The sequence below is a fragment of the Sinocyclocheilus rhinocerous genome, unplaced genomic scaffold, assembly GCF_001515625.1.
Source record: "Sinocyclocheilus rhinocerous isolate Xijiao unplaced genomic scaffold, SAMN03320098_v1.1 scaffold65, whole genome shotgun sequence".
NCBI classification, from domain to species: Eukaryota; Metazoa; Chordata; class Actinopteri; order Cypriniformes; family Cyprinidae; genus Sinocyclocheilus; species Sinocyclocheilus rhinocerous.
In genome coordinates this window covers 36943-47940 of record NW_015662000.1, presented here as the reverse complement: position 1 = coordinate 47940, position 10998 = coordinate 36943, and the positions used below count along the sequence as shown (strand labels likewise).

At 38.9% G+C, this 10998-nt stretch overlaps 1 protein-coding gene across 1 annotated transcript in view; it reads right to left on the bottom strand.

Moving 5' to 3' along the window:
- The window catches only part of LOC107727197 (F-box only protein 15-like), a 12518-nt gene extending 2065 nt beyond the window's left edge, over positions 1 to 10453 (bottom strand). The window contains exons 1-8 of the mRNA XM_016536989.1: positions 10350 to 10453; positions 10031 to 10264; positions 7221 to 7421; positions 7012 to 7135; positions 3295 to 3374; positions 2736 to 2881; positions 1640 to 1764; positions 1250 to 1540 (exon numbers count right to left, since the gene is read on the bottom strand). Of these exons, the coding sequence (XP_016392475.1) occupies positions 1250 to 1540; positions 1640 to 1764; positions 2736 to 2881; positions 3295 to 3374; positions 7012 to 7135; positions 7221 to 7421; positions 10031 to 10264; positions 10350 to 10453 (1305 nt within the window). The remainder of the gene's footprint in view (positions 1 to 1249; positions 1541 to 1639; positions 1765 to 2735; positions 2882 to 3294; positions 3375 to 7011; positions 7136 to 7220; positions 7422 to 10030; positions 10265 to 10349) is intronic.
- Positions 10454 to 10998: the final 545 nt, after the last annotated feature.

Sequence of the window (10998 nt, the reverse complement as noted above, 5' to 3'; positions counted from 1 at the left end):
ATATAGTACATATATATATAGTATATATTTTTGTCTCCTTTGTTTGATTGGATTCTCTTAGTCTACTTTCAGGATTTGTGTGAAAATCTAATTATGTTTTGTATATATTTATGCAGAAATATAGAATATTCTAAAGTGTTCACAAACTTTCAAGCAGCACTGTATAATATGTAAACAAAAACTTTTATTTTGGACGCGATTAATCACGATTAATCGTTTGACAGCACTGATATATATATTAATGTTATTTATATTTATTTACTTATAACTAATTACTAATTTTATTGCAGCTTTAGTTATTTTTAGATGTTTAGATGTTTCCTTGGCAACTAGCTGACATAAAATAAGTAAAATAAATTTTTTATGGTTTTAAATTAACTATAATAACATTTTTCATCATTGGTTTCAGTAAGCAGTTATGCACCAATTAGCACAATAATATAGAGATCCTTGGTGTCCTTTTTAACAAGCAGATTAGTTGCTTCATTAAGAGCCTTTCAGCTCAGATCTGCTGCTAAATTGAAAGTTTATTTTACGAAAGGACTTGGAAACAATCCCGGCTTGATTACTGTAACTATATGTATCCAGGCCTGTCTCAATCACATCTCCAGATGGTTCATCACACGCCAGTGAGACTTATAGTTGAAATCAAAAATAAGAGATCACATCTTCCTTATTAGAATCCAATTAGCTATTACCAATACAATCACAATTCTGCTTTTAGTTACAAAAGCGGCCCAGCGTGGTATTTTTCCACAGTATATTTGTAAACTCCTTCATCCATACTCTGCCCCAAGGTCATGCAATCAACTTCCTCCTGTCCCGCTCTCGCTGTAAGGGAGATTTCTCCGTTTTGGAACGGTTTCCCAGCACACATTAGATCCTCCTCCTCCACTGGCACTTTTAAATCCAGCTTAAAGGTCCATTTTTATTCCTTAGCTCTTGAGTCTGTTTTTTTTTTTATGGGTTTCTTTTTATTCTATTATTTGTATTTTATCAGACTTGACATGAAAATCCCTCTCTTCGTGACAGCCTGACTTTTATATCCTGCGATTAAAATATAATGGTCTGTGAAAATGTATATTTAAGTGTTTGGTGATATTAAAATGTATAGAAACGATCAGCCAAAACATTAACCTGAAAAGAAAAAGCTACAATAATCTTGACAGGAGTTTAATCTTGCTACAAAATTTTTGCAGCAGCCTCGCTTGATTTTAAATCTAATATAGTAAACGGTTGTCATACAAACCGAAATGGCACACAAAGTCTTCAATAATCTCTCCCCAAAGTGCTTATTCACTTTGGCGACAGCAATGTAAATCACTAGATTAACCACAAAATACTGTTCCTTGTATTCCATCTGCTTCAGCCTCATCTCCACCCTCCCCTCTGAGTCTCGGTATAGGATGGAGAAACTCCCGCCTTCAAAATCATATGATACCGTGTCCTGACTTGCTTTTGTCATCACAACAGGAGCACTGACGCACCAAAAAGGCTGGTTGGCTTCATCCCATACAGTGAGGTTGATCATGCAACAGTCCTGGAGACAGCAATTAGACCATGAAAACTTCCTAATATTAGTATTAAGTGCTGTGAATAAGAAAGTGAGGATGACTGGACCAGTGTGGTGCTTCTGTACCTTGATAGTTCCATGTAAAGCTTCAGTCCTCCAAGGCAAGCTGACGTCTCCAACCAGATGAGTATTTGGGGATCTGCTATTCTCACTGATCACTTCCAGTGGAAAATAACCATCAGAAATCTGATCTGGAGAGTAAAATAAAATAAAAAATAAAATAAAAAGAGATGCACTTCGGTACTTTTTGGTTGTCTACCAAAGATGAGATATAATGAGCCCAAAAATAATTAAGACACTAAATAAAATAGTTTTTTATCAGTGGCCCTGTCCCTTGTATAAAAAACCTATTTTTACAATTTCCATTTTATTTTTTATTTTTTATTTCAAAACATCTTTAATCAAAAAGTGGTTTTCAGGGCTGTATGAAGTAAATCAGAAAATATCCAAATACCTTTGGTCATATTTTGAATAATACACATTTGTTCGAAAGGGGTCACTACGTTTTTTTCTTATTTTTATGTTTTTGAAAGAAGTCTCTTCTGTTCACCAAAACTGCATTTATTTGATCAGCAATAAAAGTAAAAACAGTCATATTTTGAAATAGCATTACCATTTTAAATAACTATTTTCTATTTTAATACATTTTAAACAATTATTTATTCTTATGATGGCAAAGCTGAATTTTCAGCAGCCATTACTCCAGTCTTCAGTGTCACATTTTCTTTCAGAAATCATTCTAATATGCCGATTTGCCAAAAAAAAACAAAATAAAAAAATATTTATATATATTATATATATATATATTATATGAAATATTTGTAGAGACAAATGCTCAACTTGATGCTCAAATACACTATTTAAGGGTAAAAATGCTTAATTTTGCTTAAAGCAGGACAACACTCATTTTTTAGAATCTAGTGCCATCTACTGTCAACAATCTAGTACCATCAACTGTCGAGGAATCTTAGTGTAAAACTGTAACAACAGCTCATTCATGTACTTATAAGGTTATTATTTATTTTGTACTATAAATTGGATGTCAATTTTCAGAATGTAAACTATTAGTTTAATAGGGACTGATTTCAAAATCATTGTAAACTATTCAACTGTTAATTTGAACTCTTATTCTTATTACAGAGTGCACAATGTCTGCTTTTACCTCTTCTGCAAAACAGCTGGGAAAAGCGGTCAGACATGATGACTCTCACTGTATTGTGCAGTTCAACGTAAGCAGTGTATCCATGGAGACCGTACTCCGGGTCCACATCATCAAATAAAGCACTGACTCCAGCTGCTGGACATGGACTAGCGGTGTGAAAGAGGGATAAAGAAGAGAAAGAAAGAGATTAACTACAAAAGTGGGTGTCAAATTACCTTTTCACACTGAGGACTGTAGAGACAGTATGGCAGTAAAACAGACAGTGTAACAACTGATGAGTCAGAGCTGTACAGTGTTCAGCTTCACCAGAAGATGGAGTTATTACACCACCAAACTATACTGATGGTGATACATAACTGACATCTAGGTTCTGATATATTCAGACACATCTGCGATTAAAAAGAGAGAGAAAGAGAGCGATAAAGAGAAAAATAAACCAAAGGGATTAAAAAAATGAAATACATACTAAATTTTGGGAAGGGCTTTAACAGGGGACAGAGCAAATAGTCTTCTGTAAATGCAAAAAAATACAAAATGATAAGAGAAAATAAAGCAATACCTAATAGATGCATGAAGACTTCTTTCCACAAGTCTGTGATTGTGCAAGTTTACCATGACAAAAGCAATTCCCCATTGGTCCTGTATAAGAAGCACAGAATTAACAATTGTTGCTTTATTAATTAAATTGTATTATTTTTATATTATGAAGACCATTATTACCAATAATAATAATGATAATCATAATTATTATAATATACACACTACTATTCAAAAATGTAATGTTGGTCATATGTGTAATGCTTTTGAAAGAAGTCTGTTATCTATGCTCACTAAGGCTGCATTTATTCACACAAAAAATAAATAAATATTGTGAAATATTATTACAATTTAAAATTAGTGATTTTTTTTTATTTTTTTTTAATGAAATTTATTCCTATGAATTTTCAGGGTCATTACTCCAGTCTTCAGTGCTAATGATCCTTCAAAAATCATTCTAATATGCTGATTTGTAAGAAACATTTATCATTATTATTTTAAAAACATTTTGAAAATATTTTTTTTGATGAATAAAGCTCAAAAGAACAGCATTTATATGAAATAGATATTTTTTGTAAAAATGGAAAAGTCTTAATTTAGTGTTTTAATCAATTAATGCATGATTGCTGATTAAAAGTATTAATGTATTTCCAAAAAAATATTCGCGTTCGCATGCCGGCACTGTACCCGCGTGCTCGCTCTCCCCGCTGTGCTTTGATCTGCCGCAGAAGGGCAGTGAGCTGCGCACTCACTGAGACGGAATGCTCAGCGATCAGGCATGAGTGATTTAACGCCGGCAAGTCCCCGCATGCATCACTCTCCACGCAGCCCTTTGATCCGCCAGTGTGTTTACATGTGAGGATCGGAGCAGAACGCTGTCACCAATGATTCAATATCGTTGACAGCTTCGTATTTGAATGCGCCTCTCGCCTAGGCCACGCCCACGCTGAGGCTGCGCTCGCTGAGACAGATCGCTCTCACTATGAGAGTCCATGTCTCGCTCTGCTTTGCTCGCGGCTCGTCTTCTTCAATGAAGGCGGCCCCGCCCCTTCCCTCGTCCGCCACGAGCGGATCTGAGAGAATGCGCGCAGCATTTTTGATCTGCCTGAGTGTTTACACAAAGATCATCGGTACTCCTCTTCTAATGAGTGGTTTGGTCTTTTTAGGCGGATTAAAAGGGAATGCTGTCACTAATGATTATTATCACTGACAGCTTCAAATTGGACGCGTCTGGGCCACGCCCATGCTGAGGCAGCGCGCACGGGTACTGACTGCTCTCGCTATGAGAGCATTAAGTCTAGCGAACCTTTTTTTGAAAGCATTTTCAAAAGAGAGCAAAATTCCTTTTCTGAGTGTGGGGTCCCCATACGGCGACCAGCCGCTCGAATTAATCCAACCCCCTTGTCAGGCGGGCTGAGGCCTGGCAGGCCATCCCCGGAGTGCCAGACTGGGTTTTGGGGATAATAAAGCGAGGTTATTCACTGCAATTCGCTCAAGGACCCCCGCGATTCAGTGGCGTGGTTCCCACCTCGGTTAGAGCAAAGACGTGCACGTCCTGCGCTCTGAGGTGATGAATTTGCTGGTGATAGGAGCCGTAGAAACGGTTTCCCCAGCTCAACGCGAGTCAGGCTTCCGCAGCTGCTATTTTCCTCGTCCCCAAAAAGGATGGCAATGGTCGCCCATCCTCGATCTCAGGCACCTGAACCAAGCCCTCATGAAACGGCTGTTCAGGATGATTACATTAAAACAGATCCTCTCGCAAGTGTGCCCAGGGGACTGGTTCTTTTCGCTGGATCTGAAAGACGCCTACTTTCACATCCAGATAGCCCCCCACTGCAGACGATTCTTGAGATTCGCCTTCGAGGGAGCGGCATATCAATACACGGTCCTTGCCTTTGGACTGTCAAAGTGCTCCTCGCACTTTTACGAAGTGCATGGATGGGGCTCTTTCCCCACTGAGACAGATGGGAATCCGCATTTTGAATTACCTCAATGACTGGCTCATCTTGGCCCAGTCGGAGGATGAGCTACTATTTCACAGATCCTTCCTCCTCAGCCACTTAGAATGCCTGGGAATCAGGGTCAATTTTGCCAAGAGTGGTTTGTCATGGTTTGGTCATGCCCCCAGCCAACGGATCTCGTTCCTGGGAACGGTTCTCGACTTAGCCCAAATGAGGGCGGTAGTCGCGCCAGAACGTGCACTGGCTATTCAGCAGCTCGTGGCCTCATTCAAAGTTGGAGCCACTCGCCCTCTCAAGGCGTTTCAGAAGATGCTGGGCCTCATGGCCTCCGCGTCTCCGGTACTTCAGCTGGGCCTGCTTCGCATGCGGCCCCTTCAGTGCTGGCTGAAACGATGGAATGGGGCGTGCTCCAGGGAATGTTCTGCAGTGTGCCGGGCAGGTTGAACCAGGGAGCAGACATGCTATATCAGAGCAACATCCCCTCAGAAGAGTGGATGCTCCACCCACATACGGTTTAGAGAATCTGGGAGATCTTCGGCAAGGTAGAAATCGACCTCTTCGCCTCAGAAGACAACTCTCACTGCCCAATTTACGTTTTGAAGGACAAGGATGCGTTGGCCCACGACTGGCTCAACCTCCTCCTTTACGCTTTCCCCCGATCGCCCTGATCCTCACAGGTAATCAGGCAAATCCCCTCCTTTCGAGCCACTACAGTCCGTTGACCTTCGTCCCCTGACACTTAAGACTGCTTTGCTACTAGCATTAGCATTGTTAAAGCGTATGGGAGATCTGCAGGCGCTATCAGTGAGCCCCACCTGCCTCGAATTCAGGCCCGACGACTCTAAGGTCGTCCTGAAACCAAGGCACGGTTATGTACCTAAAGTGCTCTCTACTCCATTTAGAGCACAGGTAATAACTCTATCGGCACTTCCTCCTTCGGAGCAAGACCAAGAGTTGAACTTACTCTGTCCCGTCAGGGCGCTGAAAGTCTATGTTGAGCATTCCGCCCCGTTCAGGTGGTCGGATCAGCTATTTGTATGCTTCGGTGGCCGCACCAAGAGTTGTCCGGTTACGAAGCAGAGACTTTCCAAATGGATAACTGATGCTATTATGCTAGCATACTCTTCTTTGGCTCTGTCGTATGACAACCAGTGCTTGGCGTTTGCCTCCATGTACGTTCTTGGCCCTCAGTGAGTTCCGAGGTTGTACTGAATTATTTCGGGACGATCATACAAGGCTGGGCCGACGTCTCTGAGTTTAGCCCTACTGCCTTTTGCAGGGCTTCCCTGCAAAATATTTGGTCCCTCTGGGCCCCCTTGGGTGCTTAAGACAAGTTCAAGTATTAGTCGTTCCTCTAGCATAGCACGGCGGGATTGTACTGGTTCCCCAAAGCGTCTTAAACAGACGCAGTACGAGTGAAGTATCGATCTCCATTTAGGCGCGCTGCATTCTGATTGGTTCGGATAGCATACTGCGGGAGGTCGGGCGCAGAAAATCGTGCTATAAAGCGATTTAGAAATCACGCAAGCTCAAATCGCGATTTTATGACGATTTCGATTAATCGCACAGCCCTAATCTCAGGGAACCGAGGTTATGTTAGTAACAGAGTACGATATCATAATAAATTTAAAAAATCACGTGCAACAAGCAAAAAAACAAGCAAAACAAAAAAAAAAGACAAAAATACATAAATACATACAAACCAAAAAAAATAAAATAAGTGTCACAAAATGCACGTTTTCTCCACATACAAGGTGAACTCTAGGATTGGAAAATACCTTCCAGAATCCCAAAGTTACGCCCTGTCCAACATGCAGCATCTTGACAATCTTGTCTGAAACACACAATTCATGGTGTTCTCCTTGAAGCTTTATTTTGGACATAACTGATTTCCAGCCTGGCCTGAAAGACACAAGATCGAAGCAACTACATCACTCATTTAGTTTGGAGTAAAGCTGTACCTTTGTATTTTAGGCACCTACCACACCTGTAAGGAGCAGGACAATCGAGGGGCACCCGCAACACTCCGTGAAGCTCAAGGGAGGTGAGCTGGTTGAAAGGAGGCCAAGTGACAGCGCCCCAGAACACAAAAACAGCCGTACTGCTGAAGAAGGCATGAGACTGCTCAAAGGTGCTCCGCCGTCCTCTCCCATCAGTCACTGTGATCTCCCATGTAATGCACAGACTCCTGCCAGACACACATGACACAAACCACGACTGACACTTCTGCTCTCAGATCATTTAAGGGCAATGGCTTTTTTGTTGTTTTTTGAAGAAGTGGGGAATGCAATGGGGAATGATACATAAAATGCATTAAAAAAAAACACTAAGCTGATGAAAAAATAATGTTTAATCTGTATATTTATCTTGTTTTCCTGAAACATCCCTAAAGCAAGATACACTTCTTTAGTTGCAAAAAAAAATAATAATAATTTACAATGTTAAAATATTAAACTAAAAGGTAACATTGTTTTTCAGATACTACATTTTGAAGTAAGTTTATTATTCATTAGCATTTTCATATATATATATATATATATATATATATATATATATATATATATATATTACACACACACGTATATACATATATACACACATATACACATACAACACATATACGTTTATTATTAATTTGCATATATAAAGCAATACTCTAATAATATAAATGTTGCCAATGGGTTACAAAAAAAAAAGACCATTCCTAAAACAAGATAAACTTCTTTACTTGCAAAAATGCTACAATTCTGAAATAAGAAAACTAAAAGATAATGTTGTTTTCAGAGATATTTGTATTTAATAATGCAAGTTAATCAAATTAATGAATAAATAAATACATACATACATACATACATACATAAATTAAAATAAATACAAAACTATTTTTAAATGTGGAGAATACAAGGTAAAGATCACTAAAAAAAGGCTGCTAAAAATAATCTGTATTTGTATCTAGTTTTCCTGCAAAAGTATCCTGAGCATCTTTAAAATAAGATTAATTTACCTGAGAATCAAAACTGTGTTCAGATAGAAATATGAAAACTGAAAGTAAAAATAATAGATTGATTGATTGACTGCCTGACTTATATGCAGGTACTGTTGTTAACCTAATTCAGTTGATTAAGAGCAGGGAAGTGTCTGTTTGGCAAGATACTAGCAATGAATGACATTAATTCTGAAAGAAGCAGGGCATTAGGTTGGGGAAATACCTAATATGATGCATTATGTGCCGGGCATTGGCACCATATGATATCAATTAATGCTGTAAAAAGAGATACAAGCAGAGTCCCAGAGAGATTAATAGCTGTTGTTTGTGTCTGCAAGTCAGTGGAGATGATTATTACCGAAGTAAATCTCATCCTTCGGTGTCTTTGTAACTGAGGAACCTATGGGGATTTGTCTGGGCAAGAGGTAGGGGCCAAGCAATTTATTTCTACAATTCACCCAGCCTTCTGAGGGGACCACAATTATTTTCATTGCCCCTGTATGCCACACGCTCTTTGAGTCAACGCTTCCGGGGGTTGTTCTCGACATAATTACTGTCATATTCAGGAAAAACATACTGCCACTAGGCGGCGAGGAGTGGATATTGCATGACACACATTTTAACAGTACCACGCAGTTTGGAACAAATTGTTGAGACAGAATGTTCGTCGCGCGCGGTTGCTATGTCAACATACCTAATATATATATACTATAGTAGGCCTATATATAGTATATATACTATAGTAATAATATAGAAAAACGACTTAAATCGCTACTTTAAACTAACCAGAAATCAATTATTTAATTAATTTTTCTACTGATGCGAGCAAGAAAGTCACTGTAAAGCTAAAGTTACCATACTCGCAAAACTTGCCTTTCTAAGGAGTTTTCACAAGTCTTTTCTTTGCGTTTGGATGTCACTCTGTAGACTGATGGATGTTGTAGAGCTGCTTTTCTTTGTTTTCTGAGAAAATTAAACACAAACACACTGAACCGATCTAGCAGAGCTCTGCAGTACAGAAGCATTAAAGTCAGAATGATGTTAAATAACATAGAAGTAACAACAACCTGGACGTGGATTTTGATTTAATAATTGAGGGTTGCCCGGCATCTTGCCTCTGGGTCTTCACGGATTGCGAAGACATAATTTGTATCTCTTCTGAAGAGTGTTTAAGTGCCTCTTAATTTGTTGTCTGCTCAGTCTCGCTTTTCCGTTGTTATGGATCAACTGGGGATAGTGTTAACTGGGGGACGTGCGAGGGCACGCAAACCCGGCAGCTCTAATCAGAGGTTAAGACAACAGCACGCCGCGGCCTGCAGATCATCAAGCGTGTTTCCGTATCCCATCGCCCAGGAGCACAGAGCAAATCTAAGACGCTGACTCTCACACTCACCTTTAATAAGCCTAGACACTGCAGGAGGGAAAAACACATCCTGACATATATTTGATGGGGAATATGCCATCTTCAACAAATTAGATAGGTCACAACAAAGACGATATTTTGACTACAAAGTCTTGTTGTGTATTACTAAATGTAGATGTAGGGACGTACAAAAAGAGGATTGAAATAAATAAATCAAAACAACTAGAAACCCAGAAACTACAACTCAAGATAATTTATGCGTACATATTTATATAAAGAAACAGATTACATGTCACCATGCCAAACCAATGCCCTCATCATATTAAAAAAGGATATAATAACCACAAAATGAAAAGGGATTTTAAGAGACACTGACTGTAAGATCTACACATTTAATTAATAGTGAATTTGCAAATAAACTAAATTAAAAAAAGCCAGAATCTCTAACCTTATGAATTCCTCTGTATGTCGCGGCAGTCCTGAATAAGGGTCAATGCGTTGTACTTTTGTTCTCCACTTGTTCACATTCAGGCCGGCAATTTCTTTGAAGAATGCATTTCTCCAGTATCTCTTTGGCCTCTCCTGCACACCCACCACACCAAGATCACGTATCATCTGATCTTCTTGACTGGCTTTCTTCTTTTTGCTACGTTCGCGGATGTAAAACTGATACCACATAAAACTGCAAGGACATTGGGATGAGGAAATAATGATTTTGATTAATTTTTGAGCTTTGAGAGAAAGAAAAAAAAAAAAACCTCACTCACTTGTTGTTGGACAGTTCCTGGAAATGCTTGTTGACGAAACTAATACAGAAAAGAGACCCAGGATCCAAGTACGAGAGAATCCTGAGAATGATCTCTGGTGGCATCCTAGTTTAAGTCAGATTGATAGATAGATAGATAGATAGTATATAAATATATATAAAATATATATGAGTGTCAGTATAATGGTGGCATCGTGGCATTTTAATACTAAATGAATGAATAAATAAATACTATATATATATATATATATATATATATATATATATATAGTATTTATTTATTCATTCATTTGTAGTTATGGATCAACTGGGGATAGTGTTAACTGGGGGACGTGCGAGGGCACGCAAACAGTTTTACCTGAGTTTCCAGCAGATGTTGGACCTCCACAGATTCGTCACAGGGAATTTTCAACGGAACAGATTTCAAAGCTTTCTGCATTGTTTGTGAATATATCATTATTGGACTGTTGTTTCCCCTGTCGATGTTCAATATATCAGACGCCGTTTAAAGGAAGTCTTAATGCGTTTTCATGTCGCGTCTCACAGAATATGCCCAGATTATTTTTTGTTTAGGCTACATTCGTTTCAATGGATTTTTTTTCCCTAATGACAATTGTAAATGCATTAAATAAGGTTTTTACTTTGTTTCT